Source organism: Mustela erminea, chromosome 5, assembly GCF_009829155.1.
Source record: "Mustela erminea isolate mMusErm1 chromosome 5, mMusErm1.Pri, whole genome shotgun sequence".
NCBI classification, from domain to species: Eukaryota; Metazoa; Chordata; class Mammalia; order Carnivora; family Mustelidae; genus Mustela; species Mustela erminea.
Window position 1 is genome coordinate 71,760,578 of NC_045618.1, and position 25,847 is coordinate 71,786,424.

At 45.1% G+C, this 25,847-nt stretch overlaps 1 protein-coding gene and 1 long non-coding RNA gene across 3 annotated transcripts in view; one reads left to right on the forward strand and one right to left on the reverse strand.

Annotated features, from left to right (window-relative positions):
• Positions 1-713: 713 nt before the first annotated feature.
• GNB5 (G protein subunit beta 5) overlaps positions 714-25,847 on the reverse strand; it is a 44,123-nt gene continuing 18,989 nt past the window's right edge. For both annotated transcript variants that reach the window (XM_032343747.1, XM_032343748.1), the window contains 7 exons: positions 21,593-21,725; positions 12,193-12,336; positions 9,929-10,020; positions 7,619-7,667; positions 5,267-5,363; positions 4,201-4,367; positions 714-2,752 (listed from right to left, as the gene is read on the reverse strand). In XM_032343747.1, the coding sequence (XP_032199638.1) occupies positions 2,741-2,752; positions 4,201-4,367; positions 5,267-5,363; positions 7,619-7,667; positions 9,929-10,020; positions 12,193-12,336; positions 21,593-21,725 (694 nt within the window). In that variant the 3' untranslated portion in view covers positions 714-2,740. The remainder of the gene's footprint in view (positions 2,753-4,200; positions 4,368-5,266; positions 5,364-7,618; positions 7,668-9,928; positions 10,021-12,192; positions 12,337-21,592; positions 21,726-25,847) is intronic.
• Positions 7,906-25,785, forward strand: LOC116591081. Its single transcript, XR_004285835.1, has 3 exons — positions 7,906-8,175; positions 8,313-8,392; positions 25,533-25,785. It is a non-coding gene; the product is annotated as an uncharacterized LOC116591081 (long non-coding RNA).

A 25,847-nucleotide genomic window follows, 5' to 3' on the forward strand; every position in this document is an offset into this window, starting at 1 on the left:
AGCTGGGTCGGAACCTAGGTGCACATCGTTTGGGCCCACGCTGTCCCCCTCTAACTTGCAGCAGAGTCCGGGTATCAGCACTGCCCCCTGCTTGCTAGCTGGCCAAGCAGCCATGAGAGTCTGGGATCCAAACACCTTTATGACCTTTCGCCACCTTTAGGATGGAGGGAAGGTGCAGAGGAGGTCACAGGATGGAAGAGGGAGTGGGTATGGAGTGCCTGCCTCTGGCTCATTGCAGGGTAGGGCTGGCAGCCGGGCCCCACGTCGGTGATGCCGGCCGCCCACTCCAAAGCAGCTGCCTTGATTTTGGTTCACAGGTATTTCCCATAAATGGCCATCACTGCAGCCCTCCTACCTGACCCCCGTTCCTGCCCACGCCTGGTCTTCTCTGGCTGCGCACACCTGAGAGCGAGTCTGTGTGGACCCTCCACCATAGCTGGTTTGGTAGGTTTGCCCCCAAGTCCTCCAAAAAAAAAAAGAAAAACTGACTACAAAACTCCACTCAGCGTTATTTTCAATATGCAAAATAAAATTTATTACCTGGAGTTACCCTTGGAGTCTCCACATGGTGTGGCACGTTACAAACCAAGTGTTTCATGGATAAATACTAAACAACACCCACTGTGAAATCAAATGCTTCCAGGGGAGGTGGCTTACTGCCCGTGGGGATAAGTGAGTGTTCTAGGGAATACTTCACAGGTCCCCCCCCCCCACCGTAGCTTTTTTGATTGGAAAGTTATAGGACTGTTTTTGCACATACACTGAAGATGCTCTCTGCTTCTCCAAACATCTAACCTTGAATTTGCTTCCCTTTAGTCTTGGTGACTTTTCTTCTGTCCTGTCTTCCTTCACTACTGGAAGGTCCAGATCAGAGTGCAGAGACACTAAAGGGTCTGTAGGGGAGAGGAAGACCAGGAGCAAACTCTGGGACCTCCTGGGAGCGGAGCTGGGGAATCCTGTGAGAGGCAGCCTGGGACCTGATTCCTTCAGCAGCTGGCTGGAGTTGGGGAGATCCTGTGCCCATTTCCTGGAGCCCCTGCCCAGCCTGGAATCCACCGGGGAAGAGGAGAGGAATGGCTGAAAAATGGGCCCTTTGGACCAACTTCCTCCTTCCCTCTGGGCTCTCTGGAGTTAAGTAGGGGCCTTGTACATTTCTCTCTCTATCCCAGGGCACGCTGTGTAGTAAAACCCTCATTAAAACGTTTGCTTGGGCTGGATCTAATCACCATATTTACTTAAAAGAACTGATGGAAAAGCTAGCCTGGTTTTTGTTTTTTTTTTTTTTGTTTGTTTTTTGAGGGACTTGCCCATTAGGATACCTGCACAAGTCGTTCTGAGGGTGGGCCAGGGAACACGTCCTGATGTTTGCAGGAGGCCAGCCAGGTCTAGGCCTGTCTGCTGACCAGGCCCTGCGGCAGCTCTGGACGGTCTCTCTGAGTTGCAGGGCCTGGAGCTGAGCCCAAAGGGCCAGAACCACTACGAGGAGTGGGGGCAGGCTGGAGCAGGGCCCAGAGAGGAGACTGGATTATCCAGGACTTATGGGCACCCCAGGAGCCCAGAACACCCACAGGGTGGGCCTCAACCAGGGAAGACTTCCAGTGTGTGAGCTGACCTGCTATTTCTCCAAGGAATGCATGCTATCTTCATGAACAAGGAGTTTTCTAAAACGAAGAATAAGCCTCAATGCCTTAAAAATGAGGAAAAGAAGGGATCTTAAAACAAAAACACTTGATGTCTTCCAGAAGGAAATGCTGATTTTCAAATAAAGACAAGTAGTTTCTGTGTTATTTTTTTCTCCATAGAAGAGAAGCAAAGACATTATCACCTGGGACCTATCAACTAATTCATGTAATTATATTTTCAATGCAATAAATATGAATATGCTTCATATGGATATGATCTACGATGACACTTGTAGTATCCTGAGTGGATACTACTAATTCTAATACATCTAATACTATGAACAGGTTTTTAAATAGGTTTACTGTCTGTGTTCCCCCACAGAAAGGTTTTGCTCTGAGGAGCCTTTGTGTCACAAACAGCATTCAGCTTTTCACTCAAATGACAGGAAATATCCCGTCCAAGGGAGCTGTCACATCATCACATTAGTCCTAAAGCAAACATCCCATCTACTCTATGTGCATCTCTCCTCTATTTGTGACAGTTCACACAGAAGGAAATATTTGACCTGAAAAAGACAATGCGAGACTGAAAAAGAGACTTTTACAATAAAAACATATTTTCAAAAGGGATTGTGTCTGATTATGTTCAGAATTTGAATTTTCTTTTATCACAGACCCCTCAACATGGTCTGCCTCGTGCGGTCCGTTAAGGTCAGCACTTCTAGAGGAAAGTTCCAAAAGGCACAGGGCACCCTGAGAGGAATCAGATTTTAGAGTGCTCTGAAAACAAATGTGGTTCAAGGAAGTACTAGGGGATTTATTAAATGCTGAATCCGTGTGGTAATAGAACAGGTGGAGACCATATAATTAGAATAACCTTAGAAATGGATACATTTTAAAAAGTGTTCAAAATGCAAAACACTGGACTTGAAGGTGTTCTAGTGCTGAAGGCCCACACCAGGATCTTTCCAGGGGTGGTCGTTTTAAAAGTAATATCGGTCCGGGCTCCTTTAAGCTATATCGCAATAACCCTCAGGTCCTCTAGAAGAAGATCTATTTCCATTTGGCGGTTTCAAATTCTACCCTCAGATGCCTATGTGTGCATTGTGAGGAGACGATTAGGCCCAGACCTGCAAAGCCACAAAGAGATAATTGTTAGTCCCTTTAGTTAAGGACTTGTGAAACTTGAGTTTAAAAAGATAAAATCAAGGTCAATCTCACACATACACCCCAAAATGAAGCACACACATTTCTTGGATGGTAACACCTTACTCCTGGCTACTCAAAGGTGCCTCTTCAGCCCTGCCTCTTCCCCTAGCTCTGCTCAGTCATCCACGGGATATCTGCGGGTGACACTTAGGCTGAGTACCAAAACCATCTGTACTCACAAACATCCTTGAGTCATTCACGTGACTTTACTAACTCAGGAAACTCTTGCCCTGGAAGAGGAGCTCACAGATAACTTTGTTGTTTATTTCAGGAACCTCACAGAAATCCTTGGTTTATCCCAAGATTAGACCACTCAACTACTCTCTTCAGAAAAGACACTCACTTCTCAGGCATACACAGAGCATCACAAATGATGGTTACTTTTCAAGACTGTCTTCAAAATCCTCTCCCTCCCCCAACTATGTGTCCAGCAATCTTTTTTTTTTTTTTTTCCCTAAGATTTTATTTATTTATTTGAGAGAGAGAGCATGAAAGGAGAGAGTTCAGCGGGAGAGGCAGACTCCCTGCTAAGCAGGCAGCCTGATGTGGGACTTGATTCTAGGACTCCAGGATCATGACCTGAGCCGAAGACAGTCACTCAACCAACTGAGCCACCCATGCGTCCCTGTGTCCAGCAATCTGAAAACTACTGTGCCACAAATTTGTCTAAGCCTAATTCAATCCCTCCAAATGGTTAAATCAGACCCCCTCCCCAAACCTCATAAACATCTCTCTCTGCTTTCCCCTTCTGAGATGCCACTGAGACTTGTCAAGTTTGTGCTCTGTCCCCAGTGAGGTAAGAAATACACTTAGCTTTGCTTTATGAACAGGCATTTTGGAGGCATTTCTGGGGAGCCAACAGCCAACAAAGTCATAGGGCTCTTTGAGAATCTGATGAAAGCCATGAGGGCACTTTCTCCAGAAAAATGGATATAGGAAATGTGAGTGACCTATAATTTCAGGGGCTTCATGGATTCCCTAAAGCCCCTCTGTGGGTCTCATAAAAGTATGTCACCACGGAATAGGAATGTCCCACCATTGGGAATGAGATGGGCACCCTGTGGTTTGCCAAAATCTAGAGTCAGCAGAATCCTACTTTCAGGATCAAAGGGGGCTGTTTGGATCACCTGGCCCCATTATTACCTCAATTACATGCTGATACATGGTTGTTTCAACCTATGCTTCAATACCTGCACTGATGGGGGACTCACGACCTCTCCAGGGCAACGCATCCCTTCTGTGGCCACAGACAGAGCTGAAATTAGAGCTCTGTCTAGGTGATGTCACCCAGGCTGACTCTGAGCCTCTGCTTTAAGGAAGGCCAATCACTCCTCTCACACACAGAGTCAAATAACAGAATTTCTCTTACTCTTAGGGTATGATCCCATGATCCTGAGCAAAAAGCAGTCCCATCAGGGGAGACTCGGAGAGTACTAACGCGGTTTTCATGTCCAAACAGGATGGAGACTCGGGACCCCTTCAGAACATCCCAGACATTGATGGTATAATCATTATATCCAGCGAACAGCAGGCGCCCTCAAAACAGGAGGATAGGATGGTTACTGAGCCAGTTCTTCCCATCCATTTTTCTTTTTGTGACGTTCACTCACACAATCGGCAGTCGCTTGCTCATTCATTCAGCCCACTGTGATTTAGTGCCCCCTATGTGCCAGGCACTGTGCTTTGCCCTGGGGCTTCAGAGAAGAGAGCCCAGTCGCTGCCCCTAGAGGAGGGTGCTGGGGGGCAGGCAGGCAGATACGTGAAGGGACACACGGTAGCCCATGGAAGAGGGACGGCAGTGGAAGTGCTTAGCTGTGTGAAATGCTATGAGATCACGGAGGAAGGAGGCTTGAGGAGGGCACTGCACAAAAGTGATAGAAGTTGGCTCTTGGGGGCTGAGGAGGAGTTCGCCAGGCAGAGAAGGGAGGCAAGAGATGCTGTAGGCAGCGGTAGCGGCATGCAGGCAGAAAAGCACAGATTTAGACTGGGGGGGCTGGGTCTGGGGAAACTGGTCCCGTCAGAGCAGTCTTAACTTTTACTAGCAGCCTCCCCAGCAGTGAGGGCAGAGAGGCCATGAGCTTCCAGGCATTACGAAAGGGTCTCTTGCTCTCCTCCTCTGGAAAAGTCCCTTTTCAGGGATGAAGGGGAGGCCAGCAGGCTGAGGAGGAAAGCCTGGGAAGGGCCCCGCAAATGTGAAGCTGTGTGCATCACTGAAGAACAGCAGTAGGCGGCTCAGCCTTCATTTCCCATAAAATGAAGGGGGTGGGGAGGCTGCTTCCGGTAGGGTGACGTGGGGCGAGGGATCATGGAGAAAACCAGGGCAGACGCAGACTGCTTAATCTGCTGGCTCATGGGGAGTTCCGCTGAGGGAAAGCTTGATCAAGAGCTGGGTTTCGTTTAGGTCCCGGCATACGGTTTCTGAAAGAAAATCTTACCACTGAGGGAGAAGTCCACACTGGATGCTCCAAATATGATACTGTCTTTGGAGTAGACGGCGACTTCCCTGTCTGCCCGGAGGTCGTAGAGGCGACACTGGGGTGACAAAGAAGACAAAGAAGCACTTATTTCTTCTTCTTTTTTTAAAAATTTATTTATTTGACAGAGATCACAAGTAGGCAGAGAGAGAGGGGGAAACAGGCTCCCCACTGAGCAGAGAGCCCGATGTGGGGCTGGATCCCAGGACCCTGAGATCATGACCTGAGCTGAAGGCAGAGGCTTAACTCACTGAGCCACCCAGGCGCCCCAAGCAGCACTTATTTTTGGCTCTGGGTTGGGGAAGAGAGGAGCACGGGGCTATTGGCAGGGGCTGCTGGCTTGTGAAGTTTGGGGGATGAGGGAAATACCTCGAGTTTTCTCCCCTAGTATTTTCTCCCTTCATCCCAACTTTTAGTACTCTGCACGGATCAGTGGATATTCAAAGAAACAGCAAATACAGAAGATTTTGGGGGATACAAAAACAAAAATGAAACTCCTCTTCCTCTTCTGAGAAAGGATACACATTCATTGTAGAAACTACAGAAAAACTCAGAAATGCCCAAAGAAGGAAACAAAAATCACCCTAAATCCTAGTACTGACTAACATGTAGGCTATTTCCATCAGTTTTACTTCCATTTTATGTTTGTCTTTACATGGAGTGGATATTTCACAAAGACTTCTATTAACATCAGGTTATGAGCATTAAATAATCTTCAGAAACACATGACTACCATGGTTGTTGAATATTCCTTATGCAGATATATTAAATCTGTTTAGCCATACCCTCTTAAGAGTTTTGCTTGTGTTTCCTTTACAAATAAAATTTTGATGACTGTTCTTACATATCTCTGATGTTTTCTTCAGAATAGTTAAGGAACAGAATCCCTCAGAATAAAATTGTTTTAAGAAACAGTATGACTGGGACGCCTGGGTGGCTCAGTTGGTTAGGCAGCTGCCTTCGGCTCAGGTCATGATCCCAGCATCCTGGGATCGAGTCCCACATCGGGCTCCTTGCTCAGCAGGGAGCCTGCTTCTCCCTCTGCCTGTGCTCGCTCTCTCCCCACCTCTCTCTCTGATAAATAAATAAAATCTTAAAAAAAAAAAGAAACAGTATGACTGAGGGCGCCTGGGTGGCTCAGTGGTTTAAAGCCTCTGCCTTTGGCTCAGGTCATGATCTCAGGGTCCTGGGATCAAGCCCTGCATCGGGATCTCTGCTCAGCGGGAAACCTGCTTCCTCCTCTCTCTCTCTGCCTGCCTCTCTGCCTACTTGTGATCTCTGTCTGTCAAATAAATAAATAAAATCTTAAAAAAAAAAAAAAGAAATAGTATGACCAGATCAAAGGGGAGGTATATTTTGAAAGCTCTTGGATCATATGGCCAGACTGTTTTTCAGAAGGATGGAACCAAAAGGCCTAACTCTTTAACCACATCATGTCCACAATGTAGCATTTCACGTCTAATCCAAATGAGCATGGATCCCTTGAGCTTGCAGTTATTGGATTACAGGTGATCTGAAAATGTTTTCAGGTGTTTATTTGCCATTTTGGATTTCCTACTTTGTAAACAGTCAAGACTTTATCAAACTCTTTCCAAAAATTGGGGTGTGTATCTTAGTGATGATGCAACCTCATTCATATCTAAAGGATTTCAATTTGGTCTGTCATATAGATGGCAAGAACTTTTCATAGATGTATGCTCTTATATTTTGTTATACGTTCTTTGGCAGATGGAAGTTTTACATTTTCATTTTTTAAAAAGATCTTATTAATTTGGTATTTATTTGTCTTCTCTCTGGCAAACCCTGAACCAACCACTTTCCCCAGGCTGCCTAGGGAGGTATAGGAAAAGGAACACATAGGGCATGGGAGATATAATAACACATGGGAGAAATAATAAGTACCAAAAATATTTACTTACAGCAGTATTTCTTAACAGGAAAAAACACCCTGAATCTAAACTTTCAAAAATTAACTAGTTAAGTACATACTGGCCTGTCTATAACATGGAATACTATTTAATTGCTAAGAAAATAAAATGTAGATTGGCTACATTGGCATCGGAAAATGTTCACAGTCTACTGCTAAGTGAAAACAAATTATAAAGCATTTTGTTTTAAAATAAAGAAGAGAGGAATTCACCAGCTGTGACTTTACTTGGGTTGGGATATTAAGATATTTAATCCCCTACCCAAGTTTTCCTCAATGAATTCACTTTATTATGGTAATCAGAAAAACATTAATTTTGAAAAATAAAATTAAATCGCTACATTTCTCTTTCAAATAGGAAAAGTTCTCATAATTTAGAAGCATACCGTAGCATCATCTGATCCTGAAGCAAAAGCATCTCCACTTGGGTAGTACCTGCAGAGAGATAGTTTGGATAGAAAGCACTTTATCTAGAATGGTGATTCTCAATCCTGGATGCCTGTCAGAATCATCTGGAAATCACCGGAAAAGTAGTCCCATGCCGGGCTTGTGGAATCAGAGTTGGCATCTCCACTGTGACATAAGAACCACTCATTATAGAGGTCAGAAGGGGAGGCTGATCTGGTTGGCCCACTGGCCTCTAGTTTTCTTTCCTGTAAGTAGGGGACAGTGACAATGGCTTTGCAGAGTTTTGGTGAGGAGTAACTGAGATAATGTGTGTATTTGCACCAGGCACTGAACACAGAGCAGGCTGCCTGTAACTGTAGTTTCCACTGATCTGGGACTTGGCTCAGCTCTGGGATAAGAAGTGATTATCTGCATAGACACTGGGGATGCAAAGACAAAGCCTCAGGCAGATCTCTGCATGGACCACTGCAGTCTCCATGTGATACTTCTGGCAAAGGGCTTCCCCTTGCCCAGCCTCAATTTCCTTATTTGAAAAGTGAGGATGATAATGCATTTTCCCTGTTGTAAAGACTGAATAAGATAATATAGGCAAAGAACTTGACATGGCCAGATGGAAAGCATTCAGCAAATTATACTTATTACTGTTATGTTCATTCTCTTCTCGGTTATCAGGCTTCAGAGGGAGAGAGGAGTCTACTCGAGACCGAACGGATGTTGGAGAAAGAGGGATCGGGGTAAGGGGAACAGCACAGGTGAGAGAATGTGCATTTTAAGGAGTGAGTATATAGAGGTTTAATTTATTTTTGTGGCTTTATATTCTATCCAGCATCTTACCAACTTCACTTAATATCTGTATTAATTTCCTTTGATTTTTCTAGGTAATTATTGCACATTTGTCAAAAGCTAGAGTCTTTTTCCTTTTTCACTAACCTACAATTGAGGGCAAGGACCTAGAAATTCTTACTAACATTTCTACTGCTAATGTAAATAAGCACTACTACCTTATTCTTCCTTTTAAAGGGAACAGGTCTACTGTCTTTCCCACTAAGTATAATAAAGATTCTTGGATGATTATATTTCAAATACTGTCTTAATAATGCCATTTTCCAAATTTACATGTCAAGTCCTTGCCTCTCTCGGGAACCAGTTCATAGATCCTGCTACCTACTCAATTTCTACTTGTGTATATAATAGGCATCTCAAATGTAACCATCCCAAAACAGAGCTCTGGAATGCATGTGCAACAACTGCCTCCTACCTCTAATTCCTCTAGCCTTCTCTGTCTTAGTAAATGGATCACTGCTTACTGCCCCTTATAAAAGCTTTGTGTTCCCAAGCTCAGGGTTCTTCTTCTGTAATGGAACCTCTCCATTTCACCCTGTGGAATTGGGGCTCAGGCAACCGGCACAAAAATGCTGATACTCTGGCTGCTGCCATTGCTAGGAGTAATAAACTGTCCTTCATCTTGAACCCAAGAGTCATGTCTTCTACCAACAGCTATGAAACTGTGGCAGTCTAACTTGATAGACTGTAGCTAGGGTAGAATCTCAGAATCCTCACAATGCTGGACATTTCTGTCTCCACGCTGTCTTTAGTTCCAGCCACTGTCACCTTTTTCTTGGACTCATGCAACTTTCTAATTGGCCATCATACTTCCATTCTTGCTTCCCCACAATCTGTTCTCCAAACAGCAGCCAGAGGGATCTCTCAAGGGCAAAACAGAGACAATGTCAACCACCCCTCAAACTGGTCTTTGGTTAGGTCCCTCCACATCTCATCTTAACCCAGCTCTCTGCAAGCCTGGCTCTTTCAAACATCGTTTTCTCAGAGAGGACTTCCCTGACTATCCTAAGCAATAACCCACCCCATCCCATCCGCCTGTTTTACTTTGCACATAGCACCATCTTAAATCAAATTGTACATTTATTTGTTTGTGCTTTGTCTTATCTCCTGCAAGAAAGCAGAGACCTTGTCTATCTTGTTCACAAAGTTCCTGGAACAATGTCTAGCATATACATCTCAATAAATATTTGCTGCATAAATGAATGAGAAATACTGACTCTGCTTAGGGAGGATAATAACACTTACTCTAAGTGCCACTGAATTAAGTATCTCCAAGAGATCTGCAGTGCTGTTCAGGGTTACCACAAATCAGCTTTTCTTGCTGGGGGGACCTCCCTCAGCCAAGTGAGATGAGCCTGGAGGTGGTTCCTGGGCTGAGCATTATTACCCCATGCCAGGGACTGCCCGCAGAACAGGGAAGTTACGTGAACATTCTACTCACTGACCGGACACTGTTGATGTCAGATTCATGTGTTTCAAAGGCCTGCACGCACTGGCCGGAGCGCATGTCCCACACCATGGCTTTCTTGTCACATCCCTACAAATGCAAAGTTACCCAGAGTTATGGTCACTGCAAGGCCTGTCTGCAGTCGGGCATGAGCTCTTGTTACGTAACAGAGCCCTTTACCTCCCATGGGTAAATGGCTCACAACATGCTTTTCTGAGACTAGCATCACCTAAGGCTGCTTTCTTCAACCAATAAGCCCTGAGAATGTGAGATTTTCTTGAGGTGTGGGGAGCAAGAAAAGGCACCTGGCTGTCCCCTTCAGCGTGTTTTCTTCTTTTGCACCTTTCCAAGTGTGGGTGCAAACCCTCCAGAGCCTCCTTGCTCCCCCCTGGGCATTTCTCTCTTTGTTCTGTCCTTCCCTTCCTCCCTCCTCTTCATTTCTGCCTCCCTAAGCCCAGGGGGGAAGGGCAGGCATACACTGGGTGCACAGTGGGGCCACCCTGCTGTCTCAGGTGTACAGGACAGCCGGAGGCAAAGGGAGTGCCCCAGGAGCCGCTGGGTCATCTATGCCTCTGCAGCGCGCGCTGGCTGGGGGTCATGACCTTGCCAGCAGCAAGATGCGGGTCTCCAGCAGGTCGCTGTCCTGGGCTTCCATCTCGGCATCTGTAAACCCTCTCTCTGGGTTGCTGACGTGACCCAGGGGATCCTAAACATGAGGTTTTCACATTATACTGTCCTGGCTCCAGGAGCATTTGACACATTCCTGCTGAGCAATGCTGTTATTGAACTTGGGTAGGACAATGTGGACTCTTAATAGTCAAATAGAAGATGTAAAGGCTTAAAACTGGTGTTCGAGTTGCTGGTTTCAACCTCAGAGAGAAGAGAGGGATGAAGCACCACAACTAGGACCTCAGAAGCCCCGCAGCGGGGTTCAGCGCTCCAACCATCTTTAATGAGGATGCAGACAAAGCAGGCGGGAGCGTCTTCTCATCTTCTGAGGACACTAAGTCAAACGGAGTTTAGTGCTCTGAAGGAGACAGTATAATCTACAGTGCTATCAACTATTTGAAAAGGCAGTGGAGTTGAGGAGGCACAGATACAGCTATTCGAAGGCCCAGAAATGAAACATACACCGGTGGGGCCAAATACCCAAGAAGAAACTGGGGTTCCTGCTGGTTACAGGCCACACAGTCCCTGCCTAATGCCCAGTACCAAGACGCCAGCAGCTCGGAGCCAAGGGCCCCTGCATCCCCCAGCTGCAAAGGACACTTGATGGTGTGTCCAGGGCCTCCTCTCCCCGCTCTCCTGACTAAAGTGAGACAGGACTAGAGCCAGATCAGCCGGCTCAGTTCCCCACTCTTATTCCTGGCCGTCCACAGAAACACTCACCCCTGACATTTGTCTGACCCGCTGTTGGCTCCTCCACCTAATATATTCCACAGCATATCCCGGGGCCGTGGAGTACGGGTCTGCATCATGCCCAATTTATAGACGAGGAAATGGAGTCAGAGAGCAAAGCCGTGACCCCAGCATCCTAGTCTAGTCCTCCTGTGTGCCACCGTGGGCTTGTGTCTGACCCTGAGCCTTCAGATGCTCTGTTCCCTGTGCGCTGGGGTAGGAGGGTGCTGGTGATGCACAGGGCTGGGGCAGGAGAGTGTCTCAGCCCCAAGCCCTGATCACACCACAATGCTGCCTCACCTCAGCAGCCATCTGACCAGCCTGGTACCCTTATGGCTCATCTCCAATGCTCTCAGCTGCTAACTCTGCTGTTTATTTGAGGAATAACATTTTCAGGGCACCTGAGTGGCTCAGTTTGTTGAGCGACTGCCTTTGGCTCCCGTCATGATCCTGGAGTCCCTGGGTTGAGTCCCGCATAGAAGAAGAGTCTTCTCTTCTCTCTGACACTCCCCTTTCTCCTGCTCTCTCTCTCTCTCTCAAATAAATAAATAAAATCTACGAAAAACCCTAAACGTGTTCAAATGCAACAGATATGCACCTCAAGTCACAGCATTCACATGAGGAGAACATTCCAGATCCCTCTGCAGACTGAATGTCAGCAGCAGAACAGGAGACCCTCACAGCCCCTCCCCATAACCGCCCACCACTTGCTGCCCTTGCTGTAGGAGCAGGGGATGTGACAGAGAGCTGAGGACAACTCCTCCCAGAGAAATGTCTGGTCAGCTCCCTAGAAATGACAAGAATTGCCACCATCACCCTCCCAAGGAGAGGAAGGACCCCGAGGGATTTTGCTTAGGCCTTTACCCCAGACACAAAGGTGTTGCCCGTTTCTGAGGGGGCCAGGTCCAAGCAGAGCACGTCAGCCCCGTGTCCGTGGAAACTCTGCAGCAGCTGCCCGCTCTCCACGTCCCACAGTGCACACGTCCCATCGCCGCTCGCTGTCAGGATCTGTCCCCAGAGAAGGGAGGGAAGAACACTGGCATCAGGATCTGTGCTGGGGGAAAGTCACTCAGATGCTGAAAGCTGACTGAGGAGAAGGAGGCTCTTGGAACACACACACGGACACATGCCTTGCTATACCTGGATTCAAGCACAGACGTATTTCTCCTGTCCTATGAAAACAAAGTCCCTTTGCGACATGCTCACTGTCCTTGAGATGTGTGTTTATGTGCCTGTCTCCAGGGGCACAAAGTCGAGCAGGGCCTCCGTGCCATATCCATAGAGCTCTGTGATGGCCCGGGGTCATGGAGGGAGGGAGTGCTCCGTGAACGTCTGGGGGAACAGAACCGGCGCAGCCCCCATGAGCAGGCCAGACACCTCAAGTGCTTCTCAGATCTTAACATGCTCCCCAGCCATGAGGCTGCCTGCTAATATCGCATCTGGGCTGGGGCCTGGGATCCCCCCCCCCCCCCGCCCCAGCCCTCACAAACCCTCACCTGGTAGCAGTGAGGAGCACTGCATCCCACCAGGCAGCATTTTGTGAGATACGTGCCCCTGTGGCTGCTTCTCCCCAGAGTAGGGCCTAGATGGTCCTAGGGCCCCCCCAAGAGGGCCACACGCATGCCCTCACAGACTCAACAAGCCTCTGCTGGGTGCTGATGACATTCAGCTGCCCTGCTAGTAGGCATTAATTAGGGTTTGCACAAAGACTGTGTCTTGGTCCCGGCTCTCCGCTCTCCTGGAGCACAGTTTAACAGAACTGGCATTACTAAGACCTAACACCAACCAAATTCCCTGCCCCTGTGTTGAACAATTCCGAGCCCAGGCACACTCTCCTGGTGTTCTGTGAGGCAATACTGAGAACACGTGAAAACAATCTAGCGGCTTGCTTCAGGACACACCTGCTCCTGCAAGATAAGACTGTGAACCAACAAAACAACTTATTTACCAAGACAAACAGCTTGCTCATCCAGACTCACTTCAAGAACTTCATCTTGTGGGGCTCCCTGATCCAAAGCTAGTAATGTTGTAGCCAGTTTCCTGCCTCAAGACACCCACCTTAAAAATCACTCAGCCTGGACCCCCAAACCCTCCAAGTACCCTTCCTTGATTTCTTCATTTTGAGATGCTATGGGGATTCTGGCAAGTTGGGGTTCTCCCTTGCTGCAGGTCTAAGAAGGTTTTGCTGGAGGAACGCCTGGGTGGCGCAGTGGGTTAAAGCCTCTGCCTTCAGCTGGGGTCCTGGTCTCAGGGACCTGAGATTGAGCCCCATGTCGGGCTCTCTGCTCAGTGGGGAGCCTGCTTCCTTCTCTCTCTTTGCCTGCCTCTCTGCCTACTTGTGATCTCTCTCTCAAATAAATAAATAAATAAAACATTAAAAAAAAAAAAAAAAGGTTTTGCTGGACAGCAAGTTTTTTCCGAGGATCTCAGCAGACAAGACTGTGATGACTCAGGATCAAGTGAGAAGCGCTGAGATCCGGGTGGGCCCATGGGAGGGACCGCAGACCCACCCCAGCAACATCTGAGCGGCTCTCGGAGGATGAGTGAGTGCTGGCTGGGTGAAGGCCCACCTCAGTGGGAAAGGAGAAGTGTGAGGACTTTAGCCTGTAGGCCTTACTGAGGGGGGGAGAGGGGAGGGGTAAGCTTCCAAGGGAGATAAGATCAAGGGCAGATTTTAGGAAAACGTGTCTAAGGTCTGTGCGGCCACCCCTCAAGCTGCTTCTGTAAACTGACAAGTACAAAGGCCACACAGACAGTGAGAGGAACGCTGTGATGCCTGGGGGAAAGCATGGTGAGTGGAGTTAGGGTCACAGTAGGTGGGTGGGTGGGTGTCTATGTGTGTGTGTGTGTGTGCCCACGCGCACCCACGGCTTGGGCTTAGGCTGAGCACAGCGCCCTGTGTCTGGGGGAAAGGCAGTGGAGATGCAGGTCTCAAGCCTCTGGGACCCAGCTGACCATACTTCAGAGCCCCAGGCAGCCCGTCCCGAGCAGCCAGGGGCTGGGGGATCCACAAGGGCTAATAAGCTCTAGATGCACAGCCTCCTGATGCCCCAGCTTCCTGCTGCTCCCAGGGTCTGGATGAGGTGATAAGACCTCACAGGAAGGGGCTCTTGTGGCATCACGGCAAATACCGTGGGGCCCTCTGTGGGTGGAGATTACCAAGGAAAGGAAATGAGCGAGTGCTGGGCTTAGGGACTGCAAGCCTTCAGTGCACCCATGGACCGCCCTGTACCTCCAAATTCCTCCTGCTGCTGGTTTTCTCTTCTCCTCTTCCCTCCTGTTCTTGCCCCTTCTCTTTTACACGCTGGGCCTAGCACTTACAAAGAATCTCCTTTTCTCTGCAGGAGGGAAACCACATTATACCCAGGGGACTCTACTCCCACCCTGGCCTGGTGCCTAGCTGGCTGCAGCATGTCGGAGTGTGTTTCTTCCCAGACAGTCTGGGGAGGCCCAGACTCTCCTTGCAGCTAGGAGAAGCGGCTTTGGAGCTCCTCCCTGGAGCCAGAGCTGCTTGAGCTCCAGAGAGCTTAGGGCTCTCTGGCACAGTCCCCAAGGCCCTCCTCAGAGTGCCCACTCATGGGCAACTCTCAAATGTGGGGACTCTCTGAGGCTGCAAAGCTCCTGCCGTTGTTCGTGGGGTCCTCCACGCTTGGTTTCCTTCAGGTGGCCCAGTTCACCCTACAAGATGACCTAGGCTGGTAGAAGTTAGTTTATGAACGCACAAGACTTGGACTGGGTGTTAATTTCTGTACTTATATTTTATAATATGCTGTAATTCCCTTCAATCTCTCCAAGCCCACACCTATTCCTGTCCTAACACTTACAAAGGGCCAGTAATCTCCCATCTTTTTTGGGACACCCAAACAATCTGCTTTAAACGATTACCTCAGTCTGGCTCTTTAATTTGCAGATTTTCGGGGCACCTGGGTGGCTCAGTGGGTTAAAGCCTCTGCCTTCTGCTCAGGTCATGATCCCAGGGTTCTGGGATTGAGCCCTGTATTGGGCTCTCTGCTCAGCATGGAGCCTGCTTCCTCCCTCTCTCTCTGCCTCTCTGCCTACTTGTGATCTCTGTCTGTCAAATGAATTAAAAAAAAAAAAAAATCTTAAAAAAAAATTGCAGATTTTCCATGCCATATTCTTCAACCAAAGAGATGAATATTTTTAAAAAGTTACAAGTAAATTCTTCATAGTAAAAAATATTTTAAAAATATTTTTAATATTTTTGTGATCTTCACTACAATATAAGTAAAAATTGAATTTAAAAACCAAACACTCAATCACGATAAATGCACGAAACAGAACCTCTTACTCGTGGTCAGTCATTTATTCTGGAATGTAGGGATTTTGTAGGTTTAACACCAGTCTTCTGCCAGCCTCTTGACTTTTTTTTTCCATCCTTGATCACCAGAATGGAAGGAAGCTCAAGGTTCATTAAGGTATCCCAACCAGGCCATGCATCAGAATCACCCAGGAAGCTGTGAGATACTATTAACAATAATAAAGTAATAAAACCCAACATTTATTGATATTTACCAGGGGCTGTACTATTTTACACAAATCATCTCACTGAATCCTCAGAACACCTTATGAGAGAGGAGTTTACTACCATTCTCTCCTGAAGGTGAGAAAAAGAAAACAGAATAAAACTTTGTTTGGGACTGACCAGCTAGGAGACAGTGAAGCCAAGATTTGATCCCAGCGGTCTGACGCCAAGCCAAGACCTTTGCCCTGCTCTGTTTCCCAGGACACATCCCCTCGGAAGTGGCCCGCAGGACCTTCTCTACCCGGGGCTGGCGGCTTATTTGGAGGAAAGCACTTTCTCCTTCACAGGTGCCCCTTTGATTTCCACCTCCAGCACCTGCAGCAACACAGAGGGGGTGGGCAGGGAGGGGGTGGTGATGGGACCTCACCAGAGGGACTTCAGATGTCTGAAGACTCACTGTTCTTACATCCCTCTGAGCCTTCCTTCATCCAGACTAAATGTCCTCTGTTACTTTGTTCTCAGCCCCAAAGACAGCGGGTTCTGGCACCACAGCCAGGCCGGGCCACAGCGCCCCCTACTGAACAGGTCTGTGAGAATCTTGGTGGCAAAGGACGGGTGCAAACACTGCGTGTTTCCAAGTCCCAACACCCCTCCGCTCAGCAATTAAACAGTTACCCCGTCCCCTGGTCTCCCTGCCGCCAGCCTCGCCTCCCGTTCCGACCCTAGTGAGATGAAAACACAGTGGGCCACGGAAGGCTTTCATCTTACTCAGAAGCTCTCCTGTTTAAAAGAAACCCAAATCTGACCTAGCACCTGCAATGGCTGAGCCCAGACTCAAGGGCCCTGTGATTCGGTCCTGCCCAGCTCTCAGGCTGCCTATCTCCCTCTGGGGTGCCCTCACACTTCCCTGGCCACAGACCCTCCCTTCAAGGCTGGCTCAGGCAGCCCTTTGCAGCAAGTTGGGGACCACCCCTCCCATTCCCAGCTCTCAGCTTCCCCCGCTGTTCAGTCCAGATAGTTTCCGTGAAGGTCCTGAGAACAGAGCCTGAGTGTGAGCAATTCCACCCCTGGAACTGGTGGTATCTGGCAACGTGGGTGGTGGGCACCTACGAAGATTTGCTAAGTAGGCATGAATGAATAAGCCAAAGATCCTTTTATGATGTGTTAAGAAACTTAGTCAAAGGGTTGAAGTTGTAATGTTTTCGCCTTGTAGTTTATTCAAAGTGGGATCAGGCTTACTAGTGAAAGCCTTTTCTTTTGCTATTTGAGAAAACACAAGTGTGAGGTGTATAAAATGCACAACTCTGAAGGTATATAAAAGGCACAACTCTGAAGCACAGCAGCTTTACACACGTAAGCACATGCAGACTCAGACTGCAGGATAGGAATTTCCACACCCTCAGAAGGCTCTCTGTTCCACTCCCATGACCACCAAGTTAATTAGAGGAGGATGTTTTATGTGGTATGCAGTTTATCTCAGCTCTGTCATTAATTAACGGCCCTGACTTTCCCCATTTTTGATTTATTAAAAATAATAATGATAACCAGTGAAAAACAGGAGGGCCCTCTTAGAGCCAGCTGCTAGATAGAGCATATCTCTCCTTACATACTTAATACATTGCACGAGACAGGCTTTCAAACAAAGACTGTAACAAGAGACAAAGAAGGGCACTACATAATGACAAAGGGAAAAATCCAATAGGAAGATAGAATGATTGTAAATATCGATGTACCTCACATAGGAGCACCTAAATACATAAAGGAACTATTAACAGACACAAAGGAAGAAACTGACAGAAGTTTAATAATAATACGGGACTTCAACACTCCACGTACATCAATGGATAGATCATTTAGACAGAAAATGAACAAGGAGATAGTGGCTTTGAGTGGCACATTGGGCCAGATGAACTCAACATATATTTAGAATATTCCATCCCCAAACAGTGGGATACACATTGTTTTCAAGTACACAAAGAACGTTCTCCAGAATGGATCCACGTTAGGCCACAAAACAAGTCTCAGTAAATTCAAAAAGACTGAAATCATATCATTCATCTTTTTAAGCATCACAGCTAAGCACAGTCAATCACAAGAAAATACCTCGGAGGAATACAAACTACCCGGAGGCTGAATAACAGGCCACTAAATAACAGATGGGTCAACTAAGAAATCAAGGAGGAAATAAAAATACATGGAGACAAGTGAAAACAAAAACCTAAAGTCCAAAATCGTTAGGATGCGGCAAAAATGTCCCCTAAGAGGTCCAGTTATAGCAAAATAGGTGTACCTCAAGAAGCAAGAATCTTGAATAAACAACCCAACCTTATACCTAAAGGAGCTAGAAAAAGAACAAAGGCCAAAGCCAGTAGAAGGAAATAATAAAGATTAGAGAAGAAATAAATGACAGAGAGACTAAAAAAAAAAAAAACAGACACACACAATAGAACACATTGATGAAACCAGGAGCTGGTTCTCTGAAAAGATCAACAAAATTGACAAACCTTTAGGCAGACTCATCAAAAAAGAAAAGAAAGAACTCAAATAATATCAGAAATGAAGGAGAAAAAAATAAAAGCTGACACTAGAGAAACACAAAGGATTATAAGACGATATTATGAAAAATTATATGCCATATCCAAATTGGATAATCTAGAAGAAATAGATAAATTTGTAGAAACACATAACCTTCCAAAACATAATCAAGAAGAGATAGAAAATTTGAACAGATGGGTTACTAGCAATCAAATTGAATTAGTAATTTTACTTTTTTTTTTTTTTAAGATTTTATTTATTTACTTGACAGAGATCACAAATAGGCAGAAAGGCAGGCAGGGTGTGGGGGAAGCAGGCTCCCCGCTGAGCAGAGAGCCCGATGCAGGGCTCAATCCCAGGACCTGAGATCATGACCTGAGCCGAAGGCAGAGGCTTAACCCACTGAGCCACCCAGGCACACCTTGAGTCAGTAATTTAAAAAAAAAACTCCTGAAAGACAAAAGTCCAGGACTAGATGGCTTCACAGGTCAATACTACCAAATACTTAAAGTAGAGTTAATACCTACTGAATCAAATTGTTCCAAAAAATAGAGAAAGGAAAGCTCCCAAATTCATTTTACAAAACCAGCATTATACCCAATATACCAAAGACACTCCAAAAGAAGAGTACTACAGAAGAGTACTCTGATGAACATAGATACAAAAATCCTCAACAAAATATAAACAAACTGCATTTAACAATACATTAAAAAATCATTCACCATGATCAAATAGATATTTATTCCAGAGATGCAGGGTGGTTCAATATTCACAAACCAACATGATACATCACATTAACGAGAAAAAGGATTAAAAACCTTATAATCATCTCAGTAGATGCAGGAAAAGCATTGGACAAGATTCAACATCTATTCATGATAAAAACTCTCAAAGAAGTAGATTTAGAGAGAACATACCTCAACATAATAGATAATAAAGGCCATAAGTGAAAACTCACAGCTAACATCAGAGTCAATGGGGACAAACTGAGAGCTTTTTCTCTATGATCAGGAAGAAGACAATCCATTCTCACCACTTTTACTCAACATAGTACTGGGAGTCTTAGCCACAGCAACCAGACAAGAAAAAGAAAGAAAAGGCATCCAAATTGGTAAGGAAGAAGTTAAAGTGTCACTATTTACAGATGACTTGAGAGTATATAGAAAACCCTAAGGATTCCAGCAAAGAAACTACTAGAACTTATAAATGAATTCAGTGATGCTGCAGGATAAAAAATTAATACACAGAAATAAGTTGCATTTCTATACACTAATAATGAAGCAGCAGAATGAGAAATTAAGAAAATAATCCCATTTACAATTGCACCAAAAAGAAGAAAATACCTAGGAATAAATTTAACCAAGGAGGTTGAAAGACCTGTACTCTGAAAACTATAAAACATCAATGAAAGAAACTGAAGACGACACAAACAAATGGGAAGATAGTCCATGTTCCAGAACCAATATTGTTAAAATGTCCATACTACCCAAAGCACGATTTAATACTCCCTATTAAAACACCAACAACATTTTTCACAGAACTAGAACAAACAATCCTACACTTGTATGGAACCACAAAAGACACCAAACAGCCAAAGCAATCTTGAGAAAGAAGAACAAAGCTGAAGGTATTCAATCCCAGCTTTCAAGATATACTACAAAGCTGTAGTAATCAAAGCATTATGGTACTAGTACAAAAACAGACACACAGATCAATGGAACAGAGTAGAGAGCTCAGAAATAAATCCATGCTCTTATGGATTAATCGACCAGGAAAGGAAGCAAGAAATATCTAATGGAAAGAAGACAGTGTCTTCAACAAATGTGGCTGGGAAAACTGGACAGCTACATGCAAAAGAATGAAACTGGGCCACTTTCTTAGACCACACACAAAAAGTAAACTCAAAATGGATTAGAGACTTAACATGAGAACTGAAGCCATAAAATTCCTAGAAGAAAACAGAGGCAATCATTTCTTTGACATTGCTATATAAACATTGTTCTAAGTATGTCTCTTCTGCTAAGGGAAACAAAAACAAAATCAAACTATTGGGATTACACCAAAATAAAAGACTTTTGCACAGAGAAGGAAACCATCAACAAAACAGAAAGATAACCTACTGAATGGGAAATGATATTTGCATATGACATATCTAATAAGGGGTTAATATCCCCAATTCAGAAAGAACTTATACAACTCAAAACCAAAAGAGGTAAATAATCTAAGTTAAAAATGGTAGAGGGCTTGAATAGACATTTTCCCAAAGAAAACATAGAGGTGGCCAAAAGAAACATGAAAAGATGCTCAACATTATTCATTATCAGGGAAATGCAAAGGAAAATTACAGTGAGATATCACCTCACAACTGTCAGAATGGCTAGTATCAAAAACATAAGAAATAATAAGTGTTGGCCAGGGTGTGGAGAAAAAGAATCCTCTTGTACTGTTAAGGGGAATGCAAATTTTGGTTCCTCAAAAGTTAAAAACAGAACTACCCTATGATCCGGTAATTTTACTAGTGGGTATTTAACCCAAAGGAAATAAAAATTCTAATTAAGAAAGATGTGTGTACCCCAATGTTTATTGCAACATTATTTATTATAGCCAAATTATGGAAGCATCCCAGGTGTCCATCCATAGACGAACGGATAAAGAAGATGTGGCATACAGATACAGATTTAGACATAGATAGAAAGATACACACACACACACACACACACACACACACACACACACACACAGGAATATTATTCAGCCATAAAAAAGAACGAGATCTTGCCATTTGCAAAAATGTGGATGGAGCTACAGATTATAAAGCTAATAAGTGAGATAAGTCAAAGAAAGCCAAATAAAAAGATTTCACTCACATGAGGAATTTAAGAAACAAAACAAAGAAAAAAAAAAGAGACAAATCAAAAAGCAGACTCTTAATACAAAGAATACATTGATGGTTGCCAGAGGGGAGAGATGGTGAAATAGTAAAGGGGATTATAGATAAAGAGCACATTTATCACAACGAGCAGTGAGAAGTGCATAGAACTGTTTACTCATATTGTGCGTGTGAAACTAATATAACACTGTATGTTCACTATACTTGAATAAGATGATGATGATGATGATAATAATAATGATAATAATAATAGGGGGATACTGCAAAGCTTCCTCTCCTTGCCACCCCTCCTTGGTCCTCTGTCACTTCCCTTGCTCCCCGACAGGCTGAGAGCCACCACACGGCCATTTACTGACCTGCATGTCTGAGTTGGTGAAGCTGCAGGCCGACAGGTAGTTGGTGTGCATAGCGACGGACTTCTTTTTGGCAGCCATGTTTTCATTTTTGTCAAACGTCAGTGGATACACAGAACACTTATTATCCAAACCACTAGCATGGAAAGAAAGAAGTGTCAAATGCTAATATAAGGCAACAGGATACGAGTACACATTCTCCTTCAGGCAAACTTTTCAAAATGTTTTCTTTTGGCCACATCGTGTGTTGTAAACTTTTCCCCCAACCTGGAAGATTTTCAAATGTACCGTAAAATTGAAAGCAAAATGGTACAGTGAGCACCCAGATCCCTTCACCTACATTCACTAACTTTGTCTTTTGTCATATTTGTGGGAGCAAACTCTGAACCCATTTGAAGATAGATGTAGACATGACATGCTACACCTAAAGACTTCAATTTGTAAATTTACATCTTCTTAAAAAAAAAAAAAAGAACATTCTCCTAGGTAGACACTAGATCACTATCACATCTGAGAAAACGAACACAGATTCCCTAACAGTATAATCAACCATCTATATTCAATCTTCCCCAGTTGTCCCCAGGATCCAGTGCCCCATCAAGGTTCACACATGGCATTCAGTTTTTATAGCTTTTTGAGATCTTTTAATTTAGAAAAGAACTTCCACCTCTGTTTTTGTTGTTCAAACAAGAGATCTTAGGCCAACGGTCTTGTAGAATGTCACATATCCTGGACTCGTCACATTGTTTCACAATGGTTATGTTCAAGTATAACATTTTCGGCACTACTAGTATACAGGTGATACTGTGTACTCTTTCTCTTTCTCCTGCTTCACTTCAGGAGGTTTGCGATGCCTACTGTCTCAAGACTGGTGATGCTGACTTTGATCGCTTGGTCAAAGTGCGGAGCACGACATCACAGCACGGCAAATGTGACTTGCTTGTAATTAGTAACTAGGGTTTGCCACTTCAAGACCATGTGAAGATCCTGCTTCCCAACAACCTTTCACACAATGACGTTAGAATGATTATCTTGTTTGAATCAAATGTTATTTTAGGAGAACAAAATGGTGACCTTCCGATTCGATCATGCCTTCTGCATTTACTAGCTAAAGTTTTTCGGTAAATAAAAATTCACCCCCTCTCTCACTGTATATACCTGTAGATTCTTTTTTTCTCTTCAACTCTGTTATGAGCCATTACTATCACTATCCCAAGTGAGGCTCACATTGTCCCATATTTAGACAGTGGAGGGCCCCTTCAAGCAGCTCCTGTTTCTGTTAGGTATGACCCCACTGATCCCTGCATGTTTCCTTGCTTTCTGGAACAAGAAAATATCCTAGGCTCACTTTATCCTTTTCCTGCCCCAGACCTACAATCAGCCTTACTCCAAGGAGCCCTGCTTCCTTTTAGTGGACAATGACATTTGGGGGGGGGCACTCTCTTCTGATGCCCTGGGGATGCTAGGGGAAACCTTAGCCTTTCCAACTGCTCAAGGGGGCAGGTGTGGACTTGGGATGCCTCTTACCATATTATTCATAAGCTTGTGGGTGAAAACAATTTCCAGTTAGGCTGTGGCATTGCACCAACATGCTCAGTTAAGTTTTTTTTTTTTTAAAGATTTTATTTGAGAGTAAGAAAGAGAGCACGAGTAGGGGAGGGGCAGAAGTGAGAGGGAAAGGGAGAGAGACAATCTCTCAAGCAGACTCAGCCCGAGACAGGACTTGATCCTACAACCCTGAGATTGTGACCCCAGCCAAAACCAAGAGCCGGATGCTCAACTGACTGAGCCACCCAGGAGCCCCTGCTCAGTATAGTTTTTGATGCTCTTTCCTCGTTCACTGGACCCCATATTTTAAATATTTGTTAATATTACACCAATATTTATACCTTGAACTCCCTTTGCTTCTTTTTCCTAACAAGGTGCAAGGCAGCCGGTGCAGTCAGTCCCTGACTGTCTACCACGCACCAGGGCCAGGAGACAGATACGACAGAGAGGAAGGCACGAGCCGTTCCTCCTCTCTGAGGAGGCTGTCACCACAAACCTGTCTTCCTGGGCCTTATAAAATTACTCTCTTCACTGCTTGGCCCCTGCGCTCATGGAAATCTTCCCACTGGGTTCAAACAAGAAATAGATAACAGAACCATTCTCCAAACTACTAAAGACACTGTTCACGCGCCGCCTGGGTGGCTCAGTTGGTTAAGCAGCAGACTCTTGATTTTGGGTCAGGTCACAATCTCAGGGTCAGGAGATGGAGCCCTGCCTGCATCAGGCTCTGCGCACAGCAGGGAGTCTGTTTGAGGTTCTCTCCTTCTGCCCCTCCCCCCACTCGCTCATTTTCTCTAAAAAAAATAAAAACAAACAAACAAAAATAAAGACGCTGTTCACTATGTTATTATATCCATTGCATATTGCAGAAGGAGCTACCCGATATATTGAAATACAAACCCAGCTAGCGGATATCTGAGTATCAAGTATTGAGAAATGATGTAACTTCTTCAGCTCTATGCATCTGCTAACATTAATGCCCAGTTAGAAACATACTACCCAGAATTTAAAAAAAATATAGAGAGTATTTATTATTCCTAATGAGTAAGAACTGATCTTCCCTAAAGAGAGGTCAGCTTTTGCCCTCAGCTGCTGGGAGGTCATCTTTGAGCCTCTAGAATGGCCCCGCTGATGGGAGAGCAGACTTGGCTCAAAGACCGTCCAACAGTATGATTTATGATGGGGCTTTAGGGTATGCACTGTGAGTTCTGACCTCCCCACAGGACCCAGAAACTAAAGGTATTAGCCTAAACCTCTAGGACACACTGGAGACTGAGGGTCAGCTACATGGGCCGTACGTGATTGAGTCCCAGGAAAAACTCTGGACCCCAAAGACTCAGGCAAATATCCCTGGTTGCTAATCCTCTGTATCGTCACGCACGGTGGCCAGGAGGAGGTGATGCCATCCATGATGCCATAGGGAGGGGACGACTGAAACTCCAGGTTTAGACCCGGCCTGGACTCTGTCCTGAGTACCTCTTCCTTTGGTTGGTTCTAATTTGTATCCCTGCACTGTGAGAAAACTGTCAACCTAGGCAGACAGTTCTGTGGTTGTTCTAGCAAATTATCAAACCTGAGGGTGATTGTGGGGACTCCCAAGTTTGTGGCTGAGAGCCAAAATGACAAGTTTTGTGGGGATGGTGCCTTCTTTTTTTGGTGGGGGGGATGGTGCCTTCTAACTATACAGCTGGCCGAACTCCTTTACACTTATCTTATTGTGCGTGTGTATGTACACACACACACAAAATAAATGTATTTACACACAGCATATACACAAATACATATATACCTATATATATCACGTGTGTATGTCTGTCTCTTATTGTGCTTACCTCATATCCTGGCAAGAAGTAAATGGGAATGGATTTTATATAAACATTACCATTCAGTTATAAAATGGCAATACAACCTACTTTTGCATTATTTAAAAAAAATTAGAAAATATGAAATACATGTATGTGAACATGGGTTCCAAAGGCATACGGGGTCTAGGCAAGTGGAAAGTGAATGAAAAGATGCCCCAGGGGCACTTGGGTGGCTCAGTGGGTTAAGCCTCTGCCTTAGGCTCAGGTCGTGATCTCAGGGTCCTGGGATCAAGTCCCACATCGGGCTCTGCTCAGCAGGGAGCCTGCTTCTCCCTCTCTCTGCCTGCCTCTTTGCCTACTTGTGATCTCTCTCTGTCAAATAAATAAATAAAATCTTAAAAAAAAAAAAAAAAAAAGATGGCCAAATGGCCCTTCAAAGGGAGGGATGTTGAGGATGACCATTGGTGTGACTCTGGCTGGAGAAGGCTCCAAACTTTTTGCTTAGAGGCCGAGGGTTTTCATTTTTGAATAATTTCCTTTGATGGACACATTATTCCTCCCTACGACTCCCTTTCTTTGCTTTATTTTAGATAATGCTACAGTAAATATTACTGCTCGTGTGGCTCTTCTATATTTTGGATCACTCCTTTCAAGCAAGTTGTTAAGATGTGTGGAATCACTAGATCGAAGGTCATAAATTTTTCAAGGCTTCCAATACACCTTACCAACATGTTCTCCAAAATGTTTACACCAATTTATAGTCCCCGCTGACAGCGTTTGAGAATAGAGGAGGCAGGTTTAAAACTTAAGCTCCTGTCAGTCTGTAATGAAAGTAAGTATGAAAGAGAGTTTCGTAGTTTCTTTTTTGACGGAGTTCAGGGAGGAATTTAACACGCTGCCTAACC